Source organism: Anoplopoma fimbria, chromosome 10 (assembly GCF_027596085.1).
Source record: "Anoplopoma fimbria isolate UVic2021 breed Golden Eagle Sablefish chromosome 10, Afim_UVic_2022, whole genome shotgun sequence".
NCBI classification, from domain to species: domain Eukaryota; kingdom Metazoa; phylum Chordata; class Actinopteri; order Perciformes; family Anoplopomatidae; genus Anoplopoma; species Anoplopoma fimbria.
The window spans coordinates 16,044,071-16,061,557 of record NC_072458.1 but is presented as its reverse complement, the minus strand read 5'-3'; the positions used below and the strand labels follow the sequence as shown (position 1 = coordinate 16,061,557).

The following is a 17,487-nucleotide window of genomic DNA, read 5'->3' as shown; positions in this document are numbered from 1 at the left end:
TTGCCTTTACAATCTGTACACATCCTCTGTCCTCATCACTACAATGCCCGATATTAGACACTAAATGCAACAAGAAAGGTCTGTGCATTATGTGTGATTTATCTTCCATTGTTCTCGTTGTGCAATGAACTATGTAATATTGGGGGTATTGCCTAATTTCATTGGCCTACTTGTGCTAATGCAAATATATTCTGCTACGTGTGAGTTTGTTCTTCAAAAGCCGATGCTGCTTAAACGCGGTAAACGCTTTGCCTGTGTGAATGTCACATTGAATTAACATGTGCAATGCAATTATGCGCATCAAAACATCAGCTTGTTCCATTATCTAACTTTAATAATGTAAATTTAGTAAAGGACGTCGAGGGCCCGAAATAGAGACATCAAAATACAAATCTAATCAATTTAAGGAGAGCTAAATAAAATAAACAAACAAATAGCCTGAACAATGAACATCAACTGTTATAAAGTCAGATTTCTGCCACTTTCCCACAACTGATCCTGAATAAATTTGCCAATGGGTGCAGACAATGGAATTAATTGCAAATTAAATTAGGCAATACCCCTAATATTACATTGTTCATTACACACCATGAACAATGGCAGATAAATTATACTTCATGCATGGACCAGAAAAAGGATTGTACTTCCTTCACAGTCACACCTTTAGATTTGAAAGATGGAATCTACTCAAAGCCATCTTAAAACCCACAAACTTATTTTTGTAAATGTATGAGTAACTATCATCTGCTCCTGTGATTGGCCAAGCAACTGGAGTAATTTCTTTACTACTAATTAGGAAGAAGTGCTAATAAATAGGATAATAACTCCTCAATGTGGGAGACTCTTCTACAGAGAGTTTCTCAGCACAGGCCAGTGTCTTAACATTTTGGGGACAGATACGCCAACAGCCTAAATGTCCTCCAGCTTAAGTCTAATGTTTTGAAACTCAACTGTGAGTTGAGAGTGGAGTGGTGGTGGATGCTGCTGGGCACTAAAACAAATCAGGATCTGTACCTGTAATTATTTAGAGTGAATGTTTAAAGACTCCTGAAATGGAAATATGTGTGTCTGTCTGTGCAGTGGTGGTTAAGTAGTGGTGAAGTACGTTTGGGCACACAAGCCATTATTTAATTGGCAAATATTACAGTTTTTTTTAATATATGCAGACGGTGATAAAAAGGATGAAAGGCAGAGGAATATATATACCCTCAATGAATGTTAATAAAGTAAAAAGTTGAACCGGTCAACTGTCAGTTTCTACAGAAGTTGTCATTCATACAATCTGTAGGCAACAGGACATGAATTTGGTTTTGGAGGATACCAAGTAGAAATTGTGTTGTTGCGACTTTGATGACAATAACCTAGTTGTTCGAACAGCTACTTTTGTTAGAGGCTATCCCAAGGCTACCCTGACCTTTAAGAATAACCAGGATCTACCAGATCGTTGGCTATTGTTAATCATGAACCCCGACTTTATGTTACCTAAAGTAACGTGACTACAGATAAACTGAATTTACTTTTGTCTTAATGTATTAAGCTAATATCAGCACAATGCATTTCTAAAGGAAATCTGTGGACAGCATATACGAGACAGAATTTTTAACAGTACGGGAACAAGTGGATTTATGATTGGCTGAGCTGTTACCAGAATTTCCAAAACCACGACAAAGCAAAGAAATCCTACACTGGACTGCAACGAATGACGTCAACCTGTACCCAATTCAATTCAATGTACCTTTATTGGCAAAAAAGGATAAACACAGTGTTGCCAAAGCATCAATAAATAAAAATACACAATCATTTTAATATGAATATCAACACAACATTACGGTCACATTAACATTTACATTTCATCCTACGTGTGTGTGTGTGTGTGTGTGTGTGTGTGTGTGTGTGTGTGTGTGTGTGTGTGTGTGTGTGTGTGTGTGTGTGTGTGTGTGTGTGTGTGTGTGTGTGTGTGTTGGGGTATGTTCGTATTAGGTTTAATTTGGTTTTCATGTTTTTTTGTGTCTTCCTCTTTGGATTTCCAGTTTGTGGTCTGAGCCTATACTCGTGAGGATCTGTCTCCGCTTTCTGTCTCTGACAGTAGAGAGACATTCTGAGGATTCTTCAACTCTTTTTAGTTCCGTATAACATTCTTATCTTCTTCGGCTTTTAGTTTGTTAATGAGTTTGACTCTGATTGGTGTTTGGAGAGCAGTGTTGTTGTGGGACTGGTCCTAGTTTGTCTGAGAGTGACAGTTAGCCTCAACACCATAGATGGTATATAAGAAGGCTGTTGGTAATGGAGAGAATTGAGAAGATGCAAGAAGAGTCTCTTAGACGATTGCAGTCACTTGAGACGACAGATATAACACAAGTGCCATCAAAAGTGTATCTGACACCGTTGAATTCATATGGAAACAAGTGGAAGACATGACATGAAAGTTGTAAAAACTATATTGTAACAAAATTCGTGAGACACCAGGGGAGAACGTCGTTGACATTTGCAGCCCACAAATTCGGTCCTCGTTCTGGAGAGGAAGTTCCTGTCACAAACCCACAGGAATAAAATATGGAATGATGCCAGAAAATCAACCATGCTGAAAGAAAGAAGGATCTGACACAGGAGACCAAGGGAGCCAGGAACAAAGTGTGACCACTAGTTGTACAGGCCAGGAAGGAAGGGCAGAGAGCGTGCTTCACAGGACCCTTCGCACACATTGATGGTAAACGGGTCACAGTGAATAACATGTTGGCAGGAAGGTTTTAAATATATCAGGCTGTCAATTTTTACACAGCATTACTTTATGTGGGTTGAAACAATAGGAGGAGCAGTACTGACAACGTTGCTGGTTTACACACATTACAATTAATTTAGTGTTCTTATTTACGTAGTCTCAGTAAATATCAGTATTATTGATATCATTTAATTTTATCCTCAGTAAACATTCCCTCTTCTGAACTCTTACCAGAATATTTATTTTCATTGTGGGTAATTTCTGTTTCACTTTACCTGTGGTTGCCTGTTGGCTATGGCAACTACTTTGTTTCTGAATGATGAAGTACTGTCATTACTGATCGGGTGCCATAACTGTTGGTATCCAGTAGGTGTTGCACTAGCCTCTCTTTTGCTACTTCATCCAAGTTTAGACTTAAGCCCATAGTATTGGTGAGTCCTGGGAGGAGGGTTTGTTTGAGCAGTGAATAACAGCATGAAACAGCATTATACCTGGTCCAATAAGGTCTGCTAAAGAAAACCTAGATTTGACCTCTGGTTACTATCTTGTGCCTGATCAACAAGAACATTTCAGTAAAAATCCTTAAAACCCCTTAAATGAATCATGAAGCAATTTATATCTAAATTACTTTGTCCAATAGTCACATCCCGGGCCCAAAACCTGCGTTCTAGAAACTAAATAGTTCCTTTTTTATGTGCAGGTCAAACAGCATATCCATTATATAATCAAAACCTTTTGAAATAAAGAAGAGACTGTGAGGAAATGGGAGCTCCTAAAATATGAATTAGGGAGGTTACTCTGGAAAGGTGGTGGTGATCTAGCCAAGGAAAGAAGAGCAACTGAAGAGTGCAGCTGGCCTCTATTCTAAACAGGAGGTCCTGTCCGAGGGGGAGATATGAATATACTGAATTACAAAATAAATTGGATGACTTGTATGAATCAAAAGATACAGGTACATACATTGGATCTAGAACTAAATGGTTAGAAGGCCAGCAAATCTCAGCTTACTTCTGACTCTTTCAGACTCAATCAACCATTGTAAAGTTATATCATCAGAACATAGCAACGCTTGAGACAACAGCATTGCTCATGAGGAGGTTGTGAAATAATTGGAGATCTAAACAACAATAAGAGTCCAGTATGTGATTGTTTGATCAACAACTATCTCCTTCCTTGGTTAAGGTCTTCACAGAAAATATCGAGCAAGAAGCTCCTCCAAAAAATATGACTTCAGGTGGAGTCACGTTGAATCTGAATCAAACACAGACAGGGATTGTTAGAGAATAGGTGTCCCATCACTCCTTTAAATAAGGCTCAGAATATTTTGGCATGTGTTTTAGACACTATTATAGATGAATCACAATCTGGGTTCAAGAGGAAATGACATATTGCAAACAATATTAGCTTGGTATTGGCCGGGGGACTACCTAGGCTACACTGAGCTCCTCTCTCCTCTTCTCTCCCTCCATCTTTATGTATTAATCTCCTATTTATGCACATTACTGATTTTGCTTCTTCCCCGGAGTCCTTGTGCTTTCGCCTCGCAGGTTCCCATGAATCGGGGTTATATCTGGACTGTCATCGTGACTCCTGCTGTGGCCCTGCTGACACCCACTGCTACTACCACTATTATTATTAGTCACATTACTATTATTATTCCCTGTACTATTACGCTTATTGGCTTTGCTTCTACCCTGGAGTCTTTGTGATTTCTCGCCTCGCAGGTTTCAATAATTCTTGGCTGTACCTGGACTGTGGTCGTGCCTCCTGCTGTGGTCCTGCTGACACCCACTGCTACTACCATTATTATTATTAGTCAAATTACTATTACTATTCCCTGTACCATTACGCATTCTGGCTTTACTTGCTATGGAAGACGTCCTGCGTGGTACCAGTCCCAAAGACCCCGGGGGCCAAGGACTTCAGCAGCTTCAGGCCGGTGGCATTAACATCCCACCTGATGAAGACCCTGGAGCCTGGTCCTTGTGCACCTCCGCCCCTGGTGATCTCATCTTTGGACCCTCCAGCCCACCAATCTGGCATCGGAGAGATGCCTTTCTCACCTGGAAAAGGCTGGAAGCACTGTGGGTCATGTTCCACTTCTCCAGTGCCTTCAACACCATCCAGCCTTTGCTTCTGAGGGACAAGCTGGAGCAGAGACCACCACCTCACTGCGTGGATCCTGGACTACCTCACCAACCGTCCACAGTATGTGAGGATAAGGGAGTGTGAGTCAGATCGGGTGTCCTGCAGCACGGGGGCCCCACAAGGAACCGTTCTGGCTCCATTCCTCTTCTCCATATACACATCAGACTTCACATACAACTCTGCTACCTGCCACCTGCAAAAGTTCTCTGACGACTCTGCAATCGTCGGCCTCATCTCCGCCGGTGATGAGAGGGAATACAGAGAACTGAACCAGGACCGCCTCCAGATCAACTCTGGTAAAACCAAAGAGCTGGTGGTGGACTTCTGCCGGGGTAAACACTGTCCTCCGGAACCAGTGAACATCCAGGGACAGGACATGGAGATTGTGCAATCTTATAAGTACCTGGGTGTTCACTTGAACAATAAACTGGACTGGACTAATCATACAAATGCACTTTATAAAAAGGGTCAGAGCAGACTCTATCTGCTGAGGAGACTGAGGTCCTTGCAGTGCAGGGAGCACTCCTAAGGACCTTTTTCAACTCTGTGGTGGCATCAGCCATTTTTTATGCAGTGGTCTGCTGGAGCGGCAGCATCTCAGCAGCCGACAAGAAGAGACTCAACAAGCTTGTCAGGAAGGCCAGCAGTGTGCTGGGGTGTCCACTGGATACGGTGGAAGTGGTGGGAGACAGGAGGATGATGGCCAAGCTGTCATCCCTGATGAACAACACCTCTCACCCCATGCAGGACACCCTGGCAGCTCTGTGCAGCTCCTTCAGCCACCAGCTGCTTCACCCCGGTGTGTGAAGGAGAGGTACCGCAGGTCCTTCCTTCCAGCTGCTGTCAGGTTGCACAACCAACTCTGCTCCCAGCAGACCACATGACACATGACAATAAAAACATGACATTAAAAACCTGTGCAATACAATACACTGTGCAATAATAGTTATAATAGTTTTTCTGTCTGTGAATATAATATTTCAGTTATTGTTTCTTATTGCTTATTTATAATACTTTTTTTTTTTCATTTTTTTTTTATCTTGTCTTTCTTTTACTATGTCTCTTGTGTGCACTTTACTCTAGGCTGCTGTAAGCCTGCAAATTTCCCCGCTGCGGGACTAATAAAGGATTATCTTATCTTATCTTATCTACTTCCACCCTGAAACCCTTTTTGCTTTCTCACCTCGCAGGTTTCCACGAATCGTTGTGGTCGTGCCTCCTGCTGTGACCCGGCTGACACCCACTGCTACTTCGATTATTATTATTAGTCACATTACTAATACTATTCCTATTATATTTAATTCTACTATAGTCATTGCTGCTTTTATTAGTAGTCTTTATTTTTTCCTTTGTTACTCTGCTTACTACTTTTATTATTTGAATCATTTATGTCATATACAGAATGTGTTGTAACTCTGTTATGTTGTTAATTCTGTACACATATGTCATGTGTACATTCTGTTCATCCTGGGAGAAGGATCCCTCCTCTGCCACTCTCCCATAGGTTTCTTCCTTTTTTCTCCCTGTTAAAGGGGTTTTTAGGGGAGTTTTTCTGTTCCGATGTGAGGGTTCCAGGACAGAGGATGTCGCATGTGTACAGATTGAAAAGCCCTCTGAGGCTATACAAAATAAACTGAATTGAATTGACACACGTTATTATAATCAGATATATCAAGGTCTAGTGGTGTCTATTTATTTAAACACATTCACTCAGTCAATGATTTATTACCCTGCATTTTTCAGTTTAAACTGTTTCAGTCCGAATTACTTGTTTAGCTTCTTCATAATTCTCTTCTTTTAATTGCTTTAAAATTTGCTTTTAAACTGGCTAATTGTGTGAATGTATAAATATGTGTATGTTTGTTTGGATGTATGTGTGTATTATGTATATGTACATTAGATTACAGTCATTTATCCAAAGCGACTTACAATCAGTAGTATATTACATATCATTCACTCATTCACACACTGATGACAGGCTACCATGCAAGGTGCCACCATCAGACTCTAATCAACATCCAGTCCACACCAAGCCTTCGGGAGCAACTTGGGGTTAAGTGTCTTGCCCAAGGACACATCGACTGCCGAAGCCGGGTATTGAACCACCGACCCTCTGATTGGAGAACTACCTTGCTCTCCACTACGCCACAGCCGAGATATGTATGTATGTATGTATGTATGTATTATGTATGTATGTATGTATGTATGTGTGTGTGTGTGTGTGTGTGTGTGTGTGTGTGTGTGTGTGTGTGTGTGTGTGTGTGTGTGTGTGTGTGTGTGTGTGTGTGTGTATGTATGTATGTATGTATGTATGTATGTATGTATGTACGTATGTACGTATGTATGTGTGTTTAGGTGCCATTTTGTTATTGTTTTTTTTGGTAAACCTCCCACCACGGGGTGTCTGTAGCTCACGAGGTAGAGCAATTGTTCCGCAACCAAACCTTGCCGAGTATGACACCTAACCCCAAGTTGCTCCCCGGGCGCTTCCTAGCAGCCCACTGCTCCTCAGGGATGGCTTAAATGCAGAAGGGAAATGTTGTGTATATATGTATCTATGTATGTACATGACCAATAAAGCTGATATTCATATGGAAAGGCAAGCGGTTAATATAATCAGTGGGGTTACTTGATACAGTTGTTGCTGTATTGGAGAAGCAAACAGTTTTTCTAGAAATGTATGCAAATTAAAACATCTTTAATAAGATCATTCCTAATTTACATATTAGAACATCACATTACGTACGAGTTTTAATACCAAAATTAATTATCTTAATTAAGTCATCAACTGGGGAAGCTTAATGGGGATATTTATGAGTAAAAATGTTCACCTGTGTCTCCCTTTGAATCAGCAGCATGACACAAGGAGCAGCCTTCTCACTCATGAAATAAATTGCCCTGCAGATTCATCTCCTAATTACCAAAATGTATCTTCTTTGTAGGATATAGAAACACACCAACATTGGGAAAGTGATCAGGTTACTTCAGAACCTGCTGTTCAGATTTCTGAAACGGGGCATCTTCCTTTAACCGGAAGGTTACTGTCTGCATGTCCACTATAAAAACTTCTTGATGGTAGACTCAAGTTATATGGTGGAGCCTATCCAAAAAGGTTATGGCTGAACAGTAGCCATGTTTTCACCAAACTGAACCATATTTAGCCACAGGGTGAAGACAAGGAATTGTTTCTGTCCCCTGTTAAAAGCAGTCATACAAATGTACCAGCTACCAATGTAGATAGAGTCAGTCATAGACACTTACAGCAGGGTTTCATTTGATCCATACGACTCTGAAGATTAGGTGACACTAGCCCCCTCATATTCTTGTACTTCGGAGATTCCCCGCTGTGTGGATTCTGTCCAATACCTTATAACTTAAGAGACTGTATGGTATCTTTTAAGGACTGGACAAAGAGAGCGATAATGATTGGACAGCAAATTACTTCAGTTAACTGGAAGACCCACAAAGAGCCTCCTTTTCATCACTGACTGGGCAACAAAGTCATAAAATGTCATAAAGTGTATTTTAAAGAGGAATATGTAATAGGATAGAAAAATATGCCCTCTCGTGTTTATTTATTTTATAAATGTTTGAAAAAAAAGATGGAGTAAGTGAACATACACTGCTGACATAGATTTAATTCTGGGGGATTTATTTTCTTTTTCTCTTTTCTGAGAAAGTAACTTTTGGGAAACGGATGAGATTATGTTTAGGAACAGGCTGTGTCTTGTTTTATTTCAAAATAATATTGAAGATTATTATAAATGCTCTTGATAACATTTGAATCAAGAGCATTTACATATTATTAGAGAGAAGCTGGCTGGCAGTCTACATCCTTAAGACTGCTACTGATGGTTCGATCATGAAGTCGCTGATCCCAGTGCAGGCGGCTTTTGGGTGGGTGTGCCTTGTTCATAAAGCGGAGGATATATAAAGCACAGCAGCTGCTACAGCAGGTTAGTCGTTCTCAGATCAGTCAGGTGGAGTCATGCCCCGTCGTGCCAGCGCACTCCAGCTCCTCGCGCTCCTGCTGCTGCTGAGCAGGAGTAGCTCAGCTGTGCAGAACGACGCCACTGAGTCAGACAGCATTCAGCTGGTCCACGATACTGAAGACGAGTTGGTTAATGAAGATACGAACCAGGCGAGGAACGGCGGGAGACAGCTGGCTGACGCTGTGCGTAATGGTGAGTCCAAGCGGTTACGCACGGCGCACTTACAGTATATTTACATCGTTTCACGTTTGTTTGTCTTGCTCATTAAAGGTTGACACATGTGTTTCAGATTGAGTCATTAGATTATATTATTCTATTAGTGTGGTGATGTGACTGGCAGGAGTAGTTTCAAAACGCATAAATAAAATTTGTTCTCGTTAACTTTGGAAATATGGTTTCCTAACCTGCACATGGAGCAAAATATGATTAGTAAGCATTCCGCATTCTGTAATTGTAACGCAGCCTACAGCATGACGGGATTGGGAGCATTTGGCATGACTTCTATGAGCAGAAATGTATGGTTTCCCAGGCTGCAGAGTTGGATTTCGGGAAGGAAGAAAGAAAGAAAAGAGGGGAAGAACGAAAGCATAGAAAAAAACGCAAGAAAGGAAAGAACATTTTCAATAATGGTGGCCAGAAATTGATGTAGCAATGTAAGTACACTATAAAGCAGCTTCTACCTAGATCTATTCATTTTGTTAACTATAATGACTTCAGGGTTGTGGGCTTTGACAGAAAGGATGTATTGCTAATAAAGATTGTGGTGGATTAGTAAAACAGCACTATGGGAGCTGCATTGTTCATAATCTAATTTGACACGAACCTGAAAGGAAATGCCCCTGATGCATCAAAGGGATCAGTAGTACACACGAAAAACGTTGGTTGTCCATACAGACATTTTTGTGGTTATTTGTGGTTTATTCATCTATCCATAGAAATCCCAGCTCCTGCTGTGACAGGTGCTTGCTGCTGCTACTTGCCTTCCTACAGTATTTAAAACCTGACACCACTGAGGTGCTGCCAAATTCCTTAATGACAAAACCAAAGGGATAATGAGCAAACGAAAATATCATCATTGGACGATTTTATTCATATTGAATATTTATTACACAATAGCAATTCAGGTGGTTTACAAGTTACATAGAATAATAAGTGAAGGATATGCCCAAAAATAAAATATATTTTTTTAGATATTATCAATAATTGATAATATCTATCACTGAAAGCACCAAAGTTGAGATCAGTAAATCCAAGTATGTTTAATGTGGTTGAAAAATGCAGCTTCCCATGTTTTCTGTTCACTCTCAGAAAGCAGAGGCTGAGATATCAGACTTTTAGAGCCTCCTACAAGTCACCTGCCCAAAGAATGCTGGATCCTATACACTTCCCATAATGCAACCTGATAGCATATAACATTAGACCTGAAGCTGAGACACAGGCTGAGTAGTAATGTAGTTTTCCGTGTAAATTGCACTAGGTGGAGTCTCCCTGTTCTATATGACCATAACAATTAAGACCAGAGTCCATCCATCTCACAGTTTAGAGTAGCCACCTCTTTTGTTTCAAGAAGTAGACCTGAACAGGAACAGTGTAAACAGATAGAAGAGCAGAAGTATATCTAACTCAGATCTCATTTCTCAGGCCCAGACCAGAGCCAGGTGGGCTGCAGGGAGCTGAGGTCCACAAAGTACATCTCTGATGGCCAGTGCACCAGCGTCAACCCCATCAAGGAGCTAGTGTGTGCTGGGGAGTGTCTGCCGGCCCACCTGCTGCCCAACTGGATTGGGGGTGGGGGTTACACTGGGAGGTACTGGAGCCGCCGCGACACCCAGGAGTGGCGTTGCGTCATTGACAGGACCAGGACTCAGCGGATCCGTCTGCAGTGCCAGGATGGCAACTCCAGGACCTACAAGATAACTGTGGTGACCTCCTGCAAGTGCAAGCGCTACTCCAGAGAGCAGAATGACTCTGGACACAAGGATACACCTGTCCACAGTGGAAAACAGAGGAAAAAGGCTGGACTGCCTGAGGAGAGAGACAGGGGACAGTCTGACAACTAACATCATGAAGTTTATGGATAAAATAGAAGTGTGTACATCATAACCAAATGTTTAAGAGCCAGGCCTAACAGAGGTAAAAGTCAACGATGAAGTTTTGCCTCAAACGTAATATTGTGACTAACGGTTTTAAGATTAAACAGGAATAGTTCAACACTTAAGTGTTGAACTATTCAGCAGGATGTCTCATTTCTGTGTTTAGTACTGATCTGGAGTCAGGATCTGGTTAGCCTAGCTTAGCATAGAGACTGAAAGCAGGGGGAAACAGTAAGCCTGGCTCTGTGCAAAGATCAGAAATGCACCTTTACACCTATTCATAGCTTTACGACCTGTCCACTGTTTCTCCAGCATTCATTCTATAAGCACGCTGCTAAAAGGTTACACGGTCATTTGAGTATCCTCTGCTCATGCTCCACCAACTAGACGCGCGCACACACACAAACACACTCAAAAACTGCTGTCCACAGAAAAGCTGCTGATACACACTTAAATACAACGACAGAAAGAAGATCAGATAGATGTCAATGATACACTTAGCTTGCTATGGGCGCTTAGCAACGCCAGGAGCAAATTGTCCCTCCGCCCTTAAAAGTTGGCATAAGAGTAGATATAACTTCAACAGTCCATAAAAACCCTATTTCATAGGCACCTCGCGCCAAACCATTCAGTAAAAAATGCAGCATGTGGCCCGGCCTGAGGCAGCTGTACAAACCATTAGACTCATTACACTCATTTTCTCAGGGTTTAAACACCAACGTAATAAAAAACAAAACCCTGAAGAATGGAGGAAAAGTTAACTTTGTGCCAATGTGAATGTCGGGGGTGATGCGACTCTGATTCAAGTCGGTTTAAGAACATTCAATGAGATTATTTCAACCCTCTTAAAAATGACATTTAATTACAAAATTATTTTTCAACTGACGCTGTGGTATCAAACTTAGTATGGTAGTTATGTACACATACGTTCAATATCAATATTTTATGTTAATTAACAATATTTCACCATTTTATTTATGGAAAACGTAATCCAGCTGGATGTCGTTACATTTCTTGCTCTTGCAAATTAGATGTATAAAAACCCAACTGGAGACAGGTCTGGAGTATTGACATTCTGATCCGTATCATCCACTTAGCTTCTTTGTTCGTGCTGCTCAAACTAATGGCTCTTGCACATTTGGTCGGAATTTGGTCGGAACTTGGACACACTCGTAGGCTGGTGCTCCAACATGGCCACCAGGGGTGTATTGTGTCGCCTGAGAGCCCCCGCCACACAAATAACTGCCCAAATCCACTATCTAACATTAACGGAGGCTCTAATGGCAGTTAAGGTAATAATGTAGTATATGTAAAAGTTTGTAAGGAACTTTGGTTTGTGTTGGGGTTTATTCGGCAGGTAGTTTTGCTGTAGAACATCTTCTAAAAATGATAGAAAAAAAGAATCTCTTACGTCAAAGGTTCAACAGACTTTGGATGCCACACCTGTAAAACATAATGTTAACATAATAAATCATATATATGATAAACCATCAGAAAATGTTGAAATGTGAAATTAGATGTAAACAATAGAATGATGTTTAGATAGTCTAATGTAATGTACAATATATGGGTCAAGTTTTATGGGTTTTTTTCATAGTGAATAGTATGTAATTTATTTTTGTAAAAGAACTGTTGAAGTTCTTTTTTGCATTATTGGTTATTGCCAGAAATAAGTGATCATAATAAATGAAGAAATAAATTAAAATTGTTAACAAGGTTGTGTTTGTGACATAATGCTGCAGGCGGGCCAGACAGGCTCACAGCAAACAGGAACTCCCTAACAACAGAGGCATTAGTCAGTTAGGAGGCTCTCTTTCACCAGATGCCATGTTTTATTGTGAAGGGGATACCTTCCCCTCCAGGCTAGTGTGGCTTTTTCCAGCTGCCGCAACATGTTAAGTCGCTTTATTGTGTCATGTATCCGTTCATTTTTTTCACCCTGAAAGCTGTGAATAGAATTATCTTCACTGAATGACAACAGGATGTTTAACTTGTCTTACCTTTGAAGGAAAAATAACTGATATCTTCTTTCAATAATATCCTATAGAACAGAACAAGGTAAAGTAGGGATATTGATTAGCAGGTCGGGGGGACACATACTACATTCGCTGCAGGATAACAAACATTACATCACAGAAAACCATAGCCAAAGAAAGAAATATTGTAACCTGTATTTCACACACAGACCCAGACACTTCTCCCTCCCATACAGAGATAATTCCTCCAACATTTCACCCACACTTCAAAAAAAGATAATACTACTAAAGACAATGAAGTAGTTAGTTCGTAAGTACCCATGGATCCCAAGTCCTACGGAGAGACCGAGGGCAAAGGAGCACATGAATGACCTCATTAATCTACTGAGTAATACTGGGGGTTCCTCGTGATTCCATGTGGACGTAATGCATCTTTTGGTAGCCGTAACAGCTTTTGGAGGGAATATCTGTAATCTGAATCTCCCGATCCCCTTCCCAGCCTTAGAGTAGTCCAGTAATAAATTGTATATTTTTTCAGCTTGTGCTGAAGCAATAAACACTGCAACGGGGGGTACTTGGGTCTATCAGGGAGCATCCCTACCTGGACTGTTACATTTCCTACCTTGATAACCATCTTCAATCAGTGTTTTTTCAATCAGTTTTTTTATACCAGTCTGCAACCACACCTTAAAGGATTGGGCTCAATGGTAGAGTGCTGTTGAGCGTGATGGCTGCTTTGTGGGAGAGGCAAATTGGTTGTCTCATAGATTTATGAACATACTACCAATTATTAACTGAGTGACTAAATATGGGATGAGTTGTGCATGACTAAATAATCTTTGATGTGAAGTAGTAAGGGATGATGGACAGGTCTTGTCTCTTCAGGATATCCTTCAATCTTGGTCTATAAGGGCTTATGTTCCCTATTAAACCAATGACATATGGTAATTAACCTGGGCAGCCCAGAAATATAAGTCTAATATAAGTAAACCTAACCCTTTTTAGAAGGCAATGCCAAAGTACTTATTTTATTCTCAACACCTTATTCCATAAAAATGTACTAACCAATGAGTTATATTTTCTAAACCTAAATACACTTGAATTAATGTGTTCATTCTGCTAAACTTCAAATATTTGATATATATAAATATTTGAGTGGTGTTTCTGTCCACCTGATGAATGGAAGTTAAAGTCTGGCTGTGTCTCCACGAAGTCTCTTTATGTGCCTGTCTGGACTTTGGGGACAGGAATAGTGTAAAGTGGGATTATAACATTTCTGGTTAAAAACAGCTGCCTGCTGCTAGAAACCAGTTAGCAGAAAGCTAACATACTAAAAAGCTTTCACATTTCACAGGCATTTGATCAAATGTTAACAGAAAAACATTTGTTCGTCCATTCGTGCAGCTTTAATAATACAACTAAACAACATTTTTAACTGAGTAGATGTCATTTCCTGTATTCCGATGCCCTTTAACTGGTGGTGTGATACTTTTATCCAGCTACTGTTGCATGAGAAAAGTTATGTGTGTATTTTGTAACGTTACCCCAGATCACATATTTGAAGATATTATGAAGCTAGAAGCACAGAAATTGATAGAGTGAGTAATCCAAAGCCATCTTTGATAATAACCACTCTTTTTTTAAAGTGGCCTTATTATGCTTTTCCACTTTTCCCCTCTCCATTAGTGTGTTATATATATTTTTGTACATGTAAAAGGTCCGTAGAGTGTAAAACCTGAGGTCCACGCCTAAAAGGAGTTACCCTCGCCCTCAGAAACACTGCTCCTGAGCTGCCTGAAACGACTCGAATGAATTCTCTCCTTCACTTCCATAACTTTATGAGGTCACAATGTTACGGAAGTGACGTAAAACTCTCCAGCTAGTTTGGCCCGCCCTCAAACAACAAAAGAGAGAGACGGAGCTGAAGCTCTGGAGGAAAAGTTTTTTAAAATGTGAAACGTTGACCAATCAAGAGCGGGCTAGCTGACCAATCAGGGCAGAATTTGCTTTCTGGAGAGAGGAGCAAGCTCTACAACAGATTGTTTCAAAGAGAGGGTGAGAAGAGGTGCTGCAGGACAGACAGGATGAGAAAATGAGTATTAATGCATGTAAACATGTTGTAGCTGTAGCTTGAGATAAAAATATGCACCCGGAAAATAGCATAATAGGGCCTGTTTAAACTTGGGGATCTCTTTATGCTTGAAAGCAAATGCCGTTTCTATTATATTTATTTCTTTAATGTTAAGGTTTAATGTTGACCACTGTACTTAATTGGAGCATGCATAGGGGCACTTTGACTAATTTCATCTTCAAATCATTTCTACTACTATGAAGAATCACCTTACCTGATTCTTCATAGTAGTAGATTTACCATCTGTCACAAAACTCTCCCTTTCACAACATGAACCACGTGTAACAATTCTTAACTACCACCATTTCAAAACATAAACATAAACTTTTCAAAGTATTAACTACGTGCTACAACGTCAACAACCACTGTTTCAGAACATTCACCATGTGTTACAATGTTAACCACCACAGTTTCAAAACATTAACCACATGTTTCAACATTAATCTCCACCTTTCACAGGTGTTACAACGTTACCCCCACTGTTTCACAACATTAACATAATGGTTAAACATTAACCTCCATCTTTAACAACATCAACCACGTGTTACCACAATAACCACCACCGTTTCACAACATTAACCTCTTGTTACAACGTTAACCGCACTGTTTTACGACATAAGCCATGTGTTATAACATTACCCACCACTGTTTTACAACATTAACCATCTGTTACAAAGTTAAACTCCACCTTTCACAACATGAACCACATGTTTCAATGTTAAGCTCCACTTTTCACAGTATTAACTACGTGCTACAACGTAAACCACCACCGTTTCAGAACATTCACCACGTGTTACAACATTAACCTCCACCTTTCACAGGTGTTACAACGTTACCCCCACTGTTTCACAATATTAACATAATGGTTAAACATTAACCTCCATCTTTAACAACATCAACCACGTGTTACAACAATAACCACCACCGTTTCACAACATTAACCACATGTTACAAAGTTAAACTCCACCTTTCACAACATGAACCACGTGTTTCAATGGTAACCTCTACTTTTCACAACATTAACCACGTGTAACAACTTTGACCACTACAGTTTTAAAACATTAACCATGTGTTACAACATTAACCACCACCGTTTCACAACATTATTCACGTGTTACAAGATTAACGGGCACTCTTTCTTACCATTAACCATGTTACAATGTTATACACTAGTATTTCACAACATTAACAACGTTTTACAACATTTGTCTCGACATTTCTCAACATTAACCACATCTTACAACGTTAACCACACACAAACCTTCACTTCCAGATACTAAGCAAAAGGCCGGGTTGTTTTTGTAGTTTCAGGGCCATGAAACATGCCCTAAAAGCTATGATTACAGGTCAATTGATGCACCTCTTAAAAACCTTAATCTGAACTGACTACACATCCTGCCAAACCCTGGTGTCTTACATTTATAAAACACTGTCATTCTCTGAATACAACAAACCCACAGTTCCACCTGCAGAGTTCACACATATCTGAAAAGAGAAGTACAGCCCAGTCAGTGATACTGCTGGTTGTAACATCACCAGTCTAATCACAATCTAGGCCAGAACAAACAGCAATTAATAGTTTGTGTTTTGCCACTGCTGGGTTACAGCCTCACTATATCTTATAAAGCCCCTTAAGTATAAGTCTTCTCTTCTTTAGTTTGAACTCATTTTTGGTATTGTATTGATCAAAGAGAGGGTGGAAGCCACATCAAAAGCAGCAGAAATTCATCTTCTGCAAACATTCTAAGTAAAAAGACCAAAATAGAGTCAAACAAAAGTCCATTTCGTTGAATGTCCTGGGGCCTTAAGTTTTGAAAGGTGCCTGCTGCTGAATATATGTTGCCATGTGTGTTCTTCAGTCAAAAGACTCAAACAATCAAAGAGAGTTTAATCTCTCTGCTGCAGACACACCTGTTTGTCATTCAGGCAGGACGTTAGTGAAGGATGGCCTCTTAGCCACACTCAGGAAACCTTTAGCAGACAAAGAGACAGTGGTTCACAGCCACACAGGGATCACATGTCTTCCCTCTCTATTAGATCCAATTAAAATGCTGTTAAAGCAGCAGAAATAGGAATGACAAAGGAGAAGGAAAACAGAATCAATAGCATAATGTTTTGGTTCACTATTTTTGTAGGTACCATTTTTATTCTGCACAAAAAACAAAACAGTTGCATACAAATATTGTTTTTCATGGCAACATTTTTCTTCCTCTCCTTGAATTGAATGAGTTGAATTTGTGGCAAGGGTATTAAAAGTCTTCAACTGTTTGTAGTGCATGACATTTGAACACAATCACAGAAGTGGTAGTGTATGACTGCAGATCTTTGATTTAGTTTCAACATCTGACAATGTGACATTCATTGCCAATGTCTATTAATTAATGTTCCTATGTTATCTACATAATGAAATGACTCAGATTCAGATTAC

General features: G+C 40.1%; 1 protein-coding gene across 1 annotated transcript; it reads left to right on the top strand.

Annotated features, from left to right (window-relative positions):
* The first annotated feature begins 8,855 nt into the window (after positions 1 to 8,855).
* On the top strand, positions 8,856 to 10,919 carry LOC129097688 (sclerostin domain-containing protein 1-like). The gene is made up of 2 exons (XM_054606596.1): positions 8,856 to 9,051; positions 10,501 to 10,919. The coding sequence occupies exons 1-2, from the start codon at positions 8,856 to 8,858 to the stop codon at positions 10,917 to 10,919; spliced, it is 615 nt and encodes a 204-aa protein (XP_054462571.1).
* Positions 10,920 to 17,487: the final 6,568 nt, after the last annotated feature.

Excerpts from the sequence above, each read along its gene's own strand:
- LOC129097688 (XM_054606596.1), top strand. The coding sequence starts at position 8,856 with ATGCCCCGTCGTGCCAGCGCACTCCAGCTCCTCGCGCTCCTGCTGCTG. Across the intron at positions 9,052-10,500 it reads GGCTGACGCTGTGCGTAATG|GCCCAGACCAGAGCCAGGTG; the intron begins GTGAGTCCAAGC and ends CTCATTTCTCAG.